This window comes from Crocuta crocuta, unplaced genomic scaffold (genome assembly GCF_008692635.1).
Source record: "Crocuta crocuta isolate KB4526 unplaced genomic scaffold, BGI_CrCroc_1.0 scaffold170, whole genome shotgun sequence".
Lineage (NCBI taxonomy): Eukaryota > Metazoa > Chordata > Mammalia > Carnivora > Hyaenidae > Crocuta > Crocuta crocuta.
This window is the reverse complement of record NW_027527853.1, coordinates 2,945,750-2,962,793: the sequence shown is the minus strand read 5'-3', so window position 1 is coordinate 2,962,793 and position 17,044 is coordinate 2,945,750. Positions and strand designations below refer to the sequence as shown.

Genomic DNA, 17,044 nt, shown 5'->3' with positions numbered 1-17,044 from the left:
CTTTCATGAAAAAGGCCACTATTTACAACAGGTGAGGGAGAGGCCTGTCCTGGCTTCTGGAGGCTGCTGAGGCTGAATGTGGATGTTTGTGGTTGGCCCGGCTCTGGCTGCAGCCACGACCCACCTGCCCCTTCTCCCAAGAAACGTAGGGAGTCAGAGAGAATGAGTGTGTCTTCTCTATTGACAGTCAGGACCCAACCCCAGCACAGGCACCCCAGGATCCAGAGACCCAGAACAGGCCACAAGGAGAATCCTGGAAACCAGGATGGCAGAAGGAACAAAAGTCTGGAGAATCAGGGAGGTATGTGAAGGGCACTGTTCTTCAGTTCCAAATGCCCTCACCCATAGGCAACCACTAGCCTGGTCTCAGAATAAGACCACAGGTCTCAGGACAAGAGGAGTGTGGGGAAGACAGGAGGGCATATGGACAGCCTAGACGCGGGGATCCTCACAAGAGCTGGCCGACACGGAGGAAGCATGAAGTGGGCTGAGAACAAAGAAAAGTGAGTGGTGGGAGCAGTGGACTGGGGGATACATGCCCCATCTAATGGGCTGTTAGGCCTGGCCGCTCACCTCAGGCCTGGTATTACCAGATTCTGATTTGAAGGAAGTTGGGAACAGATTCTTGTGCCTAAGTTTTAAAATACTGTGCAATCTAAACCAAACATATCTATGAGTTCAATCTTACCCAAAGCAGCAGTTTGCAATCTCCATAGAGGGAGTCCTTGCCCAATGCCTTGTGGCCTCCGGCTGCACGGAAAACCACCCAAAGGTGCAAGGAAGCTACACTTCCACTTCCCTCTTGTCTCTAGGAGACCACATTGGCGAACTTAGCAAAGGGCTTGTATCCACTGGGAACTCTTTTGCTGCTCTGAACTACTATCACATATTTTTCATCAGGAAACAAAAAATAATGAAGAACTACCAATACAATGGTAGGATTCAAAGGACAACGGACCATCCGTTGGGCCATCACATTCACGTCACCTGTTAACACACGTCCCACCCTGAAAACGTTAGTCACATTATGCTTTGGCATTTATCTTATCCCTTCAGCAATCAGTATTGGCAAGTTTCAGCCAGCAAGCTTCAAGGAACTCATGTGGGGCACAGCAGTGGTCAGGTGATGGAGAAGCAAGGTTTCAAAATGTCCCCCATCTCCCTCCTTCCAGCACGAGGCTGGCAGGAACAGACCCAAGCCTCTACCTCCAGGGCTGGCGTGTCTGGTAATGTTCTTGTCTGCCTCATGCTGTATGGTTTTGATCTATGAACTCACAGTCTTAGATTGATGACATGTACATTCCTGAGCTCATTTCTGTTGGACCTAAAGGAGTGAGGTATGCTGTAGGCCCAGGTCCTGAGGTTCCCAGGGTTGCTAATCTACAGAGGAATCACCAAGGGAAGGCTGGGATCCCACTGAAGTGCAACAGGGAAATCTCATTCCTTTTACTATAACAAATGCATCCACTGAAAATGCCGTGTTCTGACATTGATCCACAGGCCCTGGGAGCACCTACCCCACAGCGAATGCGGTCCGGCTGCACCACCATCAGGTTCCCGGGTGAAGTCTGCGGCGCCGGGCTCTGCTGCTTCAAGTAGGAAGGGACTTTCTCGTCCTCAGTCTCTGTGTCAGTGACTGAGTCACAGCCAGAATCTACGGAACAAAGGACACCGCTGAATGGGAACACAAGGAAGGAGAACTATCGGGTATGAAAGCCCCAAACATTACCAAATAGGAAATGGCTCTGAATGTCAAATAAATACAAGCTGAAAGGAGTGACTCAGGAAGTCATGAAAGAGGACCTAATGGGCAAAGCCAAATTATCCGGTAAGCCACAAGGGTAGGGTGACAGCAAGAGGAGGATTATGGAGAAGAAGGCCAAAACATCTGAAACAGGCTGCTGCCCAAGGCTGGCAAGTCTAGTCTCAACCAGTGGGCTTCTGGAAGCTTTACCTCCAGACTTCCTGCACTGCTGGCTTTAGTGGCTATGAGGAAAAGAGGCCCCTTCTCCTCAGGTGGGGTCAATCATCAGCTGTCCATTTAAAGGCCATCTTCTGAACGTCAAGTAAAACCTGTGCTGTCCAGGAAGCCATTATTCCTCAGGGTCATGACTAGCCAATGTACCCACTCTGGAGCAACAGTAACAAGCATTCATTTTCAACAAATCTCCGGTCAAGGTAACTGGGGTCCAGATCAGTACCACAGGCAACACCTCTACTGTTCACACATTCAAGCAGGTGAGGGGGGTGTCCAGGTGTGTGAGGCATGGCACAGAGTGAGATGATGCTGAGATGGTGTAAGTGGAACCTACCAGAGCTCTAAGGAACTCTTAACCAGAATCCATCAATTGATAGGCTGTGTGCAAGATTCTGATTCTGTGTGTGTGTGTGTGTGCGCGCGCACGTGCGCACATGCACGCATGCACTTATACTCTCTGGAGATAGTCCAAAGCTTTCATGAGATCCGAAAGAGGGACAAAATGGTTAAGAATGGGTAGGAGGTGGGGCTCCTGGGTGGCTCAGTCAGTTGAGTGTCTGACTTCAGCTCAGGTCATGATCTCATTTGTGGGTTCGAGTCTCATATCAGGCTCTGTGCTGATGGCTCAGAGCCTGAAGCCTGCTTTGGATTCTGTGTCTCCGTCTCTCTCTCTGCTCCTCTCCTGCTCATGCTCAGTCTCTTGCTCTCAAAATAAATAAACGTTAAAAAAAAATTAGGGGCACCTGGGTAGCTCAGTCGGTTAAGCGTCCGACTTCGGGTATGATCTCATGGTTCGTGGGTTCGAGCCCCACATTGGTTCTGTGCTGACAGCTCAGAGCCTAGAGCCTGTTTCAGATTCTGTGTCTCCCTTTCTCTCTGCCTCCCTCCCCATTCGTGCTCTTTATCTCAAATATAAATTTAAAAAAAATTTTTTTAATTAAAAAAAAGAAAAGAATGGTTAGGAGAAGGAAGGCTCATACAGTCCCTTTCTTGGACCATCTCTTCTCACTCCTAAATCACTTACAGAGCCAGCCAAACATGTCAGGCGCTGAGAGGACAAGAAGATGAATGAGATACCAATCCTGCCTGTGGAGAGCCCACGGTCTAAAAGAGCAGGTATAGTAAGAGAGGTAAGGGTTATCTTGGCTAATCCCTTCAGGCTGAGCTCCCAGGGAAGGAGGTGGCCTCCTACAGAGCTCATGGCAATCAGTCCTAGTAGAATGTTGGGCTGGTACATCAGGCCACTGATATGTCCCACAGAAAGCTCTACCCACGGGCTTGCATGCTAGACCTCAGGTCATACAAGGGGAGAGGCTATGCTCCCATGATGATGAAGGCTGAGGTGGGGGAGCTGGGTTAGGGAGCTTAGCACCATCACATCCTATTGCTGTAACTGGGGGGCAAGGAACTCCGGGACTCCCTCAGGCTGGGCCAAGGGCTGAGGCTTCCCAGATAGGCAGCGTAAAAACCACACAGCCTTGGACAGCAGTCTCATCCTAGAGCCTGACATCTGTGCTGACAGATGCCTACGCACAGCCCCAGACTATGATGGGCATTGAGGCATATTCCTGCTGCTCTTTGCCTCTCTGTGATTTCTCCCAAGACTCACTACTCACTATTCCACAAGGCGTGCTGGAGGCAGCCAGGTCTCTGACCTTGCTTGCACAACAGGAATCCTAGCAGAATTTAGTGCTAACAGATGAGGCAAAGGATTCTGAGAGTTCCAAGGAGGATGATGCTATTTTTCACTAGCCATCAGAGCCATCAATCTTCTGTACCTCTATTTTCCTTGCCAATCCTACTGATGTCCTTCTCAGTGCTAATTACCCCCTGCAAGGCTAACTGAAGTAACGTCCCTGCCTCCCTGCTCTCCAAGACACATTAACTGAGGATGCCATTTTCTCCGCTAGATCTGCTCTTCCTGATAGCCTTCTGTCCTTGATTGGTTACGTCTAGAACAGCCAGGACCCAGCCCCATGAACAGGGCTGTACAAGCCACCCAAGCAACTCTCAGCCACCAAAGGAGCCTGTCAAGGAAAGAGTCAAAAAGATCAGTGATCAACATTCTTCTGAGTAATTATATAATATCACATCAAGCTTCAATATTTTATTATTAGATTCCTGGACTATCCCATTTTTTTTTTTTCATTTCTGAGGTTCTTTCTGGAAAAGAAAATAACTTCATTGAGTTAAAACATTCAATAAGTTATTTTTATTAGTCTTTTTTAATGTATTTTTTAAATTTTTTTTTAAATGTTTTATTTATTTCTAGGAGAGAGAGAGAAAGACAGCGTGAGGAGGGGAGGGTCAGAGAGAGAGGGAGTCACAGACTGAAACAGGCTCCAGGCTCTGAGCTGGCAGTCAGCACAGAGCCCGACGTGGGGACCGAACCCACGAACTGCAAGATCATGACGTAAGCGAAAGTCGGACGCTTAACCGACTAAGCCACCCAGGTGCCCCTAATGTATATTTATTTTTGAGAGAGAGAGCACAGGAGGGGAAGGACAGAGAGAGGGGGAGACACAGAATCAGAAGCAGACTCTAGGCTCTGAGCTGTCACCACAGAGCCAGACATGGGGCTCAAACTCATGAATGATGAGATCATGATGTGAGCTGAAGTTGGACACTTAACCAACTGAGCCACCCAGGTGCCCCTCCAATCAGTTACTTTAAACTGCAAGAAGCTCCCCAGAATTGTTTAGATGCTACCCTGGGTGGCTGAGTCCCAGGCACCAACTTTTGCCAGTTCTTAATTCTAATTTACAATAGAGGTACAAGCTCCTTGGGACAGACCCATTGTACAGTCTAGCAATGCTTCAAGAAAGAAAAACTTGTCATTTCTGCCAAATCACTGATCTATTATTAGTCAGCTAGCCAAAGAGTCAAAGCTCTAGTAAATAATATTAAGGAAACAGCAGAGAAAATATAAATAGGCAATAAGAAAGCCAGGATAATAAAAGATGTATAGAATTTTAGAAACATGCTGATGGGAAAATTCTATGCTAAGAATTTTTTACATTTCAATACAATTTTTATAGAAAAATATTAATTACCAAAATGGTCTCAAAATAAGTAGAAAATCTGACTAAATCAAGAATCATAGGTTACATAGGTTTTATGTCGCTTACTAAAGTTTAAGAAACAATATAGTCCTATTTTAACCTACATTTACAAAAAATTAAATACAATGGATAATCCAAAATCAAGCTTCATTCTCATAAAAACTTAGTATGTGTTAAAGAAAGGATTAAAGGGGTACCTGGGTGGCTCAGCTGGTTAAGTATCCGACTTCAGCTCAGGTCATGATCTCATGGTTTGTGGGTTCAAGCTCCACATCAGGCTCTGTGCTGAACGCTTGCTCAGAGCCTGGAGCCTGCTTCAGATTCTGTGTCTCCTTCTCTCTCTGCCCCTCCCCACTCATGATCTGTCTTACTCTGTCTCTCAAAAATAAATAAATGTACAAAATTTTAAAAAAAACAAAGCATTAAAAATCAGTATAAAGAAAATGGTTGATGAAAAGGATGACTCAGGAAATGGTGCTGGAAAAATTTAGCTATTTGGGGTGGGGGTGGGGAAATGGAGGGACTATTCAGATGCTTCCTAATTCTCACATACCCCAAAATAAAGTTTATTTGGATTATAGACTCAAGTGAACAATAAAACAGATTTTAAAAATTAAAAAGATGAAAATATGGGTGAAAATTTAACACTAGCTTGGGAAAAGATTTGTTCATCTTAAACAACAAAAGGAATACAACCTAAACAAGCAATAGGATTGGTATGAATTTAAAACTTTGGTAAACAAAATTTTAAAAACCTAAAATCTAAATCATACTGATTTGGTGGCATTAGTCATAATAGTCAAAATTGGAAACAACGCAATTGTCCTTCAACTGATGAATGGACAGACAAAATATGGTATATTATTGAGTCATAAAAAGGAATAAAATGTTGAACATTGAAAACATTATGCTGAGTGAGAGAAGCCAGCCACGAAAGACCACATATTATTTGATTCCAAATATATGATATATCCATAAGAGGCAAATCTATAGAAACAAAAAGTAGATTAGTGGTTGTCTAGGCTGGGGTGTTTGGTTGGGGCTAGGGAGTTGGGGGATCATAGTTAAAGGGTATGTAGTTCCTTTTTTGAAGTAATGAAAATATTCTAGAATTAATCGTGGTGATAATTGTGTGCAAAAGTCCAAAAAAAGCCTCACTGAATTGTACACTTTATTTTTTTTAAATGTTTTTTATTTATTTCTGAGAGAGAGAGACAGCGTGAGCAGGGGAGGGTCAGAGAGAGAGAGAGGGAGATACAGAATCTGAAACAGGCTCCAAGCTCTGAGCTGGCTGTCAGCACAGAGCCTGACATGGGGGCTCAAACCCGCTGACCTTGAGGTCATGACCTGAGCTGAAGTCAGCCGCTTAACTGCCTGAGCCACCCAGGCACCCCTGAAGTGGCTGTCTTGTATGTTATGTGAATTACATCTCAATAGAGTGGTTACCGAAAAATCCAATGGCAAGTAACAAACTGGTTTAAAATTAGAAATAAGTAAGCCAAGGGGCCAATCTCCTTAAAATATGAAGAGATCACAGAAATGTCTTTTAAAATACCCAATAAGTAGATAATTCACCAAGGAAGAAATACAAATTACTTCCCCATCTAAAAAAAATAAAACATCATTCATTATCACTAATCATTATGAAAATGTAAATAAAAATAACATACTGCTATTTTACCTTTTCAAGTTAGGAAACTTTTGGAGGTGAGGTAATATAGGTACTCACTCTCATTTGATGCTGAGAGAAGTATAAACTGGGAAGGCCATTCTAGAAAGGCATGTGTCCATATGCAGAGAAAGAGAAAGGTTTTATTTGTTTGTTTTGTTTTGTTTTTGAGAGAGAGAGCATGAGCAGGGGAGGGGTAGAGGGAGAAAGAGCGAATCCCAAGTAGGCTCCACACTCAGCACAGAGCCCAACACAGGGCTCAATCTCATAACCAGGAGATCATGACCTGAGCCAAAATCAAGAATCAGACTCTCAATTGACTGAGCCACCCAGGTGCCCCTGAAAGAGAAAGTCTTTAAAACGTTCATACCTTTGTCCACATAATTCTACTATAAATCACTCTTAAGGGAAAATAAATGTTCAAAATGTAGATAAAGATAATGAACAAAGATGTCTGCTAAATCACCCTTCGCATCAGTGAAAAGCGGAAAACAGCCTAACTGATGAAAGAATATTTAAAAATATTATTTTTAAAAGAAGTTTAGGTAGAAGCTTATGACATTATGTTAAGCAAAAAGCAGGATATAAAATCGTATATCTTATAGTGTAGGATGCCAACTATATAAAGAAAAATGCATTTAAAAGGTCAGAAGAAAATCTGTGCTTGGGTTGTACATGGCCCCTCTTCCTTCCCTCCCTCTTTTCCTCCCTCCTTCCTGCCTCCCCAACCTTCCATGTGTTTTCCTATTTTACACAATGAGAAAACACTTGGATAATAGGCATTGGGTGAAGAGAAAAGCAGCAACTGACACTTTTATCATCGTGTCACCAGCTTGGCATCAATGAGATTGACCCTAACAGTGCCGCACTTGGCAGACACTCCCCAGCGTTCAGATGGGCCATATAAGCAATTCCTTCCAGGAAGTCTATTCACTTAGTCACCTGAAATGAATTCACTCCCAGCAGCTAATTCATTTCAGGAAGTCAGGCAGGATGCCATTCATTCTGCTGGCTGATTCTGGAGGCGCTGATTGACAGCACTACCGCTTGCATTTCTTCTAGCCACATCTGCCTCTTCCATAGAGTCCTGCAGACTGGGCCAGCACCCAACCGCTCCAGCAAATCCAAAGTTTCCTTTGAAGGAAATGCCAACCTGGACATAAGCACCACTGAACCCACCTAACAGAGTGGCAGCAAGCATTGCCACTTAAGTGTGCAGATCCCTTGTGACCCCTTCCCACCTTGAAGATACCACCTTTTTTTTTTTTTTTAACGTTTATTCATTTTTGAGAGACAGAGAAAGCCAGAGCATGAACAGGGGATGGGCAGAGAGAGGGAGACACAGGATCTGAGAGCTTGATGCAGGGCTCAAACCCACAAGCTGTAAGAGCATGACCTGAGCCGAAGTCAGATGCTTAACCGACTGAGCTACCTGGGTGCCCTGATAATACCACCTCTGCTGTCCTGAGACTCAAATAATAAATGTTTGAGTGAAGGCATTCTGAAAACCCCAAGGATCTGCCCAGTGTAAAGTATTATTAAGACACCAATAATACCCTCACTGCTTTAAAATTGAACAATATTTTCTTAGCTCTTACAAGCTCCACAGGAATTCTGAAGAAATTATAGAAAAAAGACTTCTTTTGTGCATCTGGCCCCCCAAAGTCTCATCTATTAAAGGACACACATGGCAAATACTCCTTGGATTCAGTGGCAGGAAAAGTTTGTCCCTTCAGAATACTTGCCTGTTTTCTCTTACTAGACCACAAGATCAGGCTAACGTGGTGTATTTCACTTTCTGCCCTTGCTTCCAGATAGTTCGGTCATCATTTTGGTTCTTAACTGCTGTTAACACTCTCACCCAGGTCTGTAGTCTTGCCTCTTTGTCTTCTTTTAAATATTGTTTAATTTCGGAGACTACTCCAAATACTTTGGGGATCTAGGGAGAATGTGAATCAATGTTTCTCAAACTGGCACCTGGCAAAAGTCCTCCCATATAGTCCTTATGAGAATCTGTGCTTGGGCTTTTCATTTAGACGATAATGCCTTTAAAATAAGATGCAAACACATTCCAGGTCATCTAGATGACCATGTTATAATTGGGTCCAGCCATAGGACTGTGGTGCCTGTGTGTATGTGGGTTTGCAATCATTTTGCAGCTAGATCGTGCTATGCTGAATGTCAGGGGCTAATGAGGAAAGAAGAGACGGGGCAGGGCAATGTGCAAAGGAGTCATTTGTGCCACTTGAAGACCAGAAGGTTTCCCTGTACACTACTTCATATAAAGCAATGTAGCAGGAGATCCAAGTCGCAAAATAACACAAAGGAGCTGCAGCAAGCCCCCACAAGGGAATCAGTGGGCACCACAGCCTTGTGCCATGTTCATGATGCTTCTTCAGTAAACCAGCAGCGTCTGACAAAATGAATACAGTCAGTTTGCCTTTTATTTGTTTCTTACCTATATTTGTATCTTGCCCATGTTTCGCTTTCAGAGTTGGGAAAGAATACTAAGCGTAAGAATACTAAGCCTAGGGGTGCCTGGGTGGCTCAGTTGGTTAAGCCTCCGACTTCAGCTCAGGTCATGATCTCATGGATTTTGGGTTTGAGCCCCGCATCGGACTCTGTGCTGACTGCCGGCTCAGAGCCTGGAGTCTGTTTTGGATTCTGTATCTCCCTCTCTCTCTGACCCTCCCCTGCTCACGTTGTATCTCTCTCTCTCAGAAATAAATAAAACATTTAAAAAAATAATAAAGAAAAGAATACTTAGCCTAAGCGTAAGGAATATGTTCACACATAGTTAAACAACATCAGAATAATGTTTTTTCCTCTGTGAAGGAATCTATACGTTATTTAGGTCTATAAAAACTATGAACTTTAGGGGCGCCTGGGTGACTCTGTCAGTTAAGCATCAGATTCTAGATTTTGGCTCTAATCATGATATCACAGTCATGGGATCAAGCCCCACCACGGACTCCCCACGAGGTGTGGAGCCTGCTTAGGATTCTCTCTCTCTCTCTCTCTCTCTCTCTCTCCCCTTCTCTCTCTGTCCCTCCCCCACTCACACATGCTCACGCAAGCTCTTTCTCTCTCTCAAAATAAACAAACATCTTTAAGCTATGAATTTTAAATGAAATGCATATATGTATGCACCTGGAGCCCCATCGCACCACGTGGAACAGCTCATACTAGGTGAGAGGGTTGGTGACAAACTCCTTCCTAGTAATAATAACAATAAAGGTTACCATGTGCTGAATATTGTGGTGACTGCTTAACAGTCTTAATCTCATTTAATACTTACAACACTGGGAGATAGGAATCAATATCCTATTCTCCTTTTATAGATGGAACGCGTGTCTGAAGGACTCAAGTAAGCAAGCAAGCAGGAATTCACCCCCAGGGGTCTGGGCCCCGCCTCCTATGTGGATGGGTCCAAGGCAGGAAGCAGCTGTCACTTGCTATTCCTGGTGTGGGGTAGTGGCCGCAGCTCATGAGACACGATGTGAGCTTTTGCTCACCAATGCCTGGTGACGCTGCCTTGTGCTGGGCCGTGCCGCCTTGGGTTAGGTGTGCTGTGTGTGACCTGCAACTGGGGCCAAGAGGCACATCCTAAGAATGGGGTTTAAGTCCAGAGATACTGAACAGCAGCGGAACGAGCCAGGGTCCTGCAAGCTCAAGTGGACTCTGACACAAGGCTGCACTCTCTTACTTTCCAGTTGTGTTTTCAGACCATGAAGTTGGCTGTCTTTTCCCTGCACGTTGTTTGGCACTCGGTCAGGACTACGGCAGGACCACGCAGGAGGGCCAGAGAATGGTGTTTGGTGATCTTGGAGAGTTCCTTCAGAATACACAAGCTAACTTTTCTTTGTAAGGTCATGCTAAACTTTGGTAAAACTATAAACAACAATCATTCTTAAAAATAACCGCATTTGGGGGTGCCTGGGTAGCTCAGCCAGTTAAGTGTCCAACTTCTGATCTCAGCTCAGGTCATGATGTCACAGTTCGTGAGTTGGAGCCCCATATCAGCCTCTGCACTGATAGCGCAAAGCCTGCTTGGGATTCTGTCTCACCTTCTCTCTGTCCCTCCTCCACTTGTGCTCTCTCTCTCTCTCAAAATAAATAAACTTAAAAAAAAAAAAAACCCACACATTTGTTGAGCATTTACTATATGCTGGGAACCAGGCAAAGCCCTTAACATATAAGATTCCATTTTATCCCAACTAAGATATTGATATGATTCTGCCCATTTCACAGATGTGAAAACTAGGGCACAGAAATTTAAGTAAGTTGTCCAAATCATACAAGTGCTTGCTGTATGAAAATGTAACACCCAAATCTATGCTCTCATGCACCTTGACAGCATTTTCCACACTGCGACCCACGTAACCCGGTGTATAGGAGATGATTCCAAAGTGAATAGCAAATATTCGGTGACAATGAACCACATGGTAGACAGCAATCCCCTTTCAATTCTTTCAATCCCACTCCTATCAAGAAGAAGGTTTGGTAAGGTAAGAGGATGCCTTTACGATCTCTTCCATGTGCTTTTCTTTTTCTCTCTTGGTACAGTGGTGAGAGTAAGGCCTTAACCCCACAGGCTTCTGTAGGCTCGAGTATCCAGTAGAACTTAATACTGCTGTTTGATTTTTATTGTCTTTATTTTTAAAGTTACCTTTTTTTATATATCAAGAGATACTGGTTTGTCTATTATAGTGGTAAAGTTTCTTTTTTTTTTTAATTGATACAGAGAGGGTACAAGTGAGCAAGGGCAGAGAAAGAGAGCAAGAGATATAAGAGAGAGAATCCCATAAAGGGCACAGAGAGAGAGAGACAAACAGGGGAAGAGAGAGACAGGGAGAGAGGGAGAGAGAGAGAAGCGGGGCTCACCCAATGTGGGACTCGAACTCGCAAACCCTGAGATAATGAAATAATGACCTGAGGGGAAGTCAGGTGCTTAACCGACTAAGCCACTGAGATGCCCCACAATCTCTTTCTAAAATAAATTTACTTGGGGGCGGCTGGGTGGCTCAGTCGATTAGGTCTGACTCTTGGTTTCGGCTGGGGTCATGGTCATGAACCCATGGGTTCATGGGTTTGAGCACCGTGACAGGCTCTGTGCTGACAGTATGCAGCCTGCTTGATTCTCTCCCCCTCTCTCTGCCCCTCCTCTACTCATGTTCTCTCTCTTTCTCTCTAAATAAATAAATAAATAAACTAAAAAATAAACAACACTTTCTTAAAAAATAAAATAAATTTACTTAAAAAACATGAAATGACTCAATGACAATATTGGGGTTTTTTTGTGTGTTTTTAAGTAGGTTCTATGTCCAATGTGTGGCTTGAACTCATGACCCTGAGATCGAGTCACATGCTCTACCAATTGTGCTGCCAGGCACCCACAAACTAGTGTTAATAGTACAATGGAAATAGATAGTGGTTGCACAACATTGTGAACATCATTAACATCACTGAATTGTATATTTAAAATTAGTTAAAATGACAAACATATATACATATGGTCACATTTAAAAAATTGATAACATAATATACCCAAGCCAAAAAACCCCATTGAACTTTATACTTTAAATGGGCAAACTGCATGGCATATGAATTATATCTCAAGAAAACTGCTGAAAAAGATAAATCAAAAGCCATGTTGATAATTCTCAGGGACCAAAATTTGAGGAAAGGTGAATTATGCTATACTGCTCCCGTTTTGTTAATCTAAATTCTTTAGTAATTTTTAAATAAGGTACAGTGAAGGGAGAAAGAGAGGAAGAAGGCCTGAAGCATGAACATGTTGAATTCTTTATTCCAAGTTTTGAATGAGAAGGAAAAAGAAAGTGGACAAAGAAATGAAGGAGATACATTTCAGCAGAGAATGAAGAGTTTCCCACCGATCTAGCCCCAAATGGCAGGAAACAGAAATGATCATTAGGGCCAGTCCAATTGGGGTCACTGGGAATGTGTGTGCCTGAGCTGGAACAAAATAGGAAAAGATCATTAGTCATGTCCAAGATTTCTAGTGCAGCTGATAAAAGAGAGTGAAGAAGCTCAAAGATTTCTTGGAAGGATGTAGATGTGAATAGCCCTGCAACCTAGGTAGTAGGGTCCAGGAATGAAAGGGGCCATATTCTCTCTGCATTTGCACCCCTGGTCAGGGACCCAAAATGAACCATCATGCAGATGAGGCAGGAATAGAGAGAGCTGCCTGATGTCTGGAGAAACTTCCAGTGGCTTTTCCACTCAGGATGACATTTCTCAACTATTACGATTTTCACCCATCCTACCTAAGCCACAATGTTGAAACCATAAAACGACTATGTCTGAGAGCCTAACATAAAACATTCTGAAGCCTGAGCTTCCCAATCACCTAGCAAGCACCATGTCGGATATGGGTCCTGTTGGGGGCTATACAATGTGTCCTCCACAGACTTGACCTTCAGCTTACAGCTGGACTGGGAAGAGGAGGCTCCACAGGAAAAACGTGACAGAACTCTGGAGTCCCTTACCAGCAAGCACCAGCCTGTGTGCTGAGACCATAACCACAACAAAATGAAGTAAGTTAGGTTTTAAGTGTTTAATAAGTGCTGGTGCAGGAAAAATGGAACAGAAGTTTTCCAAGTTGAAAAAAACTTCCTGAAGGATGAAGAAGGCAGGTTAACTTACTTTAATTGACTCAAATACCAGATGGATGCTGAGATGACCCTTCAGTGAAGAAAGTACATTTTTCATTCACATTAATAAAATAATTCATAATTCATTCCTTTACTCCTTCCACATGTAGTCATTGCCTATCAATGAATAATAAATATTCAAAGCCTATCCTAGGACGTCCAAGAAATGTAGGGGTGAGAACATTTCTGTCCTCCTTAGCAGTTGGGGGACCACACAGGTGAGAAACACTGGACAGCTGCTCTCAACCTCCAGAGAAAAATGAGAACAGGAATAACTTAAAAAAAAAAAAAAAGGCTTTATGATAGCAGGAATTTATCAATAAAATACAGTTTATGGCCACTAGAGGATCCCCAGAGAAATGACAGGCAGGGACTTGAAAGGCACAGAGAAGGCGACATGGGGGCAGGGGGGTCAGGGCGACTTTCCTGGCAGAGGTAAAGGCATGATTAAGGACACAAAGGCTTCACAGCAAATGATGCATTTGAGCTACAGGAAGCACGGTGGGGGCACCTTCTATAAGGGGCGAGAAGGGAAAGGGAATGAGAGGGCCCAGAAGGCCATTCAGGGACTTTGGTTGTATATCAAAGACCTATCAGCAAACACTATTCACAGGCCATTCTGTAAAATACAGATTGAAAATATAGTTTCATTTTTCTAAAAGTGGGAGAACTTTGCTAGTTTTTCAAAATGAGTCCAGACACACAAGCAGAGTATGTCAGCTCTTTTGTAAATCTTGGTCAGAATCAAGAAGGGGGGTGGCTGCCCACCTATCACACAAACAGTGTGAAGCAAACAGTGCCTCCAAATAAGTAAGATAACATAAACTGGTGGCTAACACACTGTTACCAAGCCAACCTCCTGCTCTATCGCTTTCTCGAGCAAATGAGATGCTATAATTAACCTGATGTCTGAGGGCATACCACAAGCATGGTTCACAAAATGCTCACAAAAATGATTCTTAGGTAGACTAAACATTTCTCCGACCACGTATTTTGTTTCTACGCTCTGAGCTTAGAAAATTGGGGTTATGGTGATTATTGTGTCCTTAGAAAATGCAAAGGGAGACCTCAGGCCTGGCCTCATCCCCAAGTCCCAAATGTGTGCGTCCAAATGAAGGGCCTCTGCTCCCCGCGAGAGCATGTGGGTTCTGGGGCGAGATGAGAGGCTTGCACTGGTGGGACTCAGGTTTTGAGTTTCTACAACACCCCGCTTCCTGGCAAACATCAAGAGGGCTTATTCAGTTTAGTCATCGCCCATGGGTCTTTCTCCCCATTTGTTCACCCACCTTGGTTAATGGGTACTGAATTTCCTGTCCAATGAACCCCTTTCTCTGAAAAAGCTCCCGACTCAGTGACAAGTATACCCAAGCTGCAAGTCACCAACTCCCCACAAAGTCACACACAGTCATCAGTCTGAATGACAGTAGGAGGGGTCGGAGGAATGCCTTAACCACCACATACCTTCCTGGCATTAAAGTCATGGGTGGAGGGAGGTGACGATTATTTAGTGGTGTTAAAGTGAGTTCATTAAAGTGACATCAATCATTGTCCTTGTCGCCTTCATCATCATCATCCTCGCGATGTTAAAAAGGTAAGGCAGAGAGTCCTGTGGACATATCCCCAACTCAGACCTAAAATAAACTCATGGGGGCCACTCTGCCTCCCTGGAAACAAAGAGAAAGGAATAGAAAGGAGGGGCAAGAGTGAGCGCACTCCTCCCACAAGCCCAGGCTGACTTCGTGAGGTGGTCCATGTTGCCGACTTTCCAGCTCACCTGTCCCATCCAACCTGCTTTGCCATCCAGATGCTCTGTGCCAGCTGCAGATGCCCAAGGCGGCCCGGTTTCGTGACACGCAGGTGGATCTACAGCGCTGGGTAGAGGGTTCTGATCAGGACTTACTGTATATCAATGCCAGTCTTTTCCGGCTCACATAGATAAGGAGTCCTTTTTCCTTCCTGCACCAGGTAATCCCCCTGGCCCCCCTTCAAGTTCAGGATAAGGGTGCTAGGCGGGAGGAGAGGAGGCCTCAGGCCTCTCAGATCTCTATCCAGCCCCCACCCAGTGGCTCTAAATGAACTAGTCAGAGTGTTAGTTTTGTTTCGCTTTAAAGCAAAAGATGCCTGCTCTTTCCTTCCCCTCCCCAACACACCCTACCTGCTCTTCAGCTAGAATAAAAATAGCCCAACAGCTGAGGCTGCCATGACAACCAAAGTGAGCGTGACAGCAGCGCTCCTGCCCCCCAGACTTGCTGGGCCTCTCCAGCCCTGACCCAAGTTCAACCTTCTGGAAACCTCCCTGAGTACCAGACCCAAACTGCTCCATCCTCATCCAAGAAGCCAAGGGTAATTTGGAGTTCTCGCACTACTTAGTGCCTCAGAAGTTTTTAAATTGTTCTCATTTGTTCCTTTCAGTATCCACAGGTACCTGTGACAGATGTGACTATCTCCACTTTGCAGATGGAAAACAGCACGCGGATGTGAAATGACTCGCCCTAGGTTATGAGCAGCGGGTTTAATGGTAGAACCACATTTAGAACTCAAAGTTCCCAGTTCCTAACCAGTTCTCAGTCTGAAGGAACAACTGATCTCAGGAAATATGACCCCAGGGGAGAAATAATTCCTCCGGGTTGAGCTGCTTCCTGGCCACAAACAAAAGTCCTTCAACCAGTCTCCGAAATAAATCTGGGAAGGGTTGCAAAAACCCACCTCTACCCTGGACCCAGCATCTCTGGGGATGCTCCAAGCACAGCTTTCATGGGCCAAGTTTATTAAGATCCTTATGAAGCACTGTCCATACGTGCATTCCAAAAGCCACCCCTGGGGAGAAGGCTCTCCACCAGGACTCTTAGAGCCAGAGGCCTTCGGGCCCCTGTTTCATCGTTCAGGAAACCCCAGTGTTGCTAACAAAGCAGGAGGTACCACAGCCCCCATGAAGGCTTCCTCTTTCTTCACCTCTTTCCGATACTTATAAATGTGCTTCCTCTCTCTATGTAAATTTTGTTCAAACGGCAGGACACAGGCTTGTAATGAGGCCATTAATAACTACTCTTTAAACAGCCTCTTCTGAGTTTCCTGGTTCAGGAATCAATTCTAATCTAAACAGACACTGATGTCTGGATTTACTGGTATGAGGACCCACAGATGGGCTTTGTCTGATGCAGGCCACAAAAATGCAGTTTATTGTCACCCAGCCAAGAACTGGGAGACCAAAGGCAACTTTTGATAGTAGAAATGAGCTTAGGAAATTGTGAAGAAAACTCCTTTTCTTTTTGTCTACTACCACACTGTCACACTTGCAGGAAAGGCTGAGGTGGGGTTTACTTGCCCCGACTGTGGCTGACAGCGTCCTAACCAGCTAAAACTAGGAAACTGGACTGGTCAGTTTCACTTTCCGTTTTTAGGAACCGTAACTTTCTCTCCCTCCTCACCCTGAAACGCTGCATCTGGACTCACGGTATGGTCAGCTTGAGGTGGGCACATGCTTCTCCTCAGCCATCAGCTTTAAAAAAAATACAAGGGGCACCTGAGTGGCTCCATCAGTTAAATATTCAAGTCTTGGTTTTGGCTCAGGTGATGATCTCATGGTTTGTGAGTTCAAGCCCTGCTTGGGATTCTCTCTCTTTCTCCTTCCCTCTCTTTCCGCTCCTCCCTGCCCCCACCT

The 17,044-nt window shown here is 44.5% G+C and overlaps 1 protein-coding gene across 1 annotated transcript in view; it reads right to left on the bottom strand.

Annotated features, from left to right (window-relative positions):
- Positions 1-17,044, bottom strand: part of PIK3AP1 (phosphoinositide-3-kinase adaptor protein 1) — a 125,875-nt gene that overhangs the window by 65,031 nt on the left and 43,800 nt on the right. Inside the window, exon 3 of the mRNA XM_077780341.1 lies at positions 1,518-1,654. Within this exon, the coding sequence (XP_077636467.1) occupies positions 1,518-1,654 (137 nt within the window). The remainder of the gene's footprint in view (positions 1-1,517; positions 1,655-17,044) is intronic.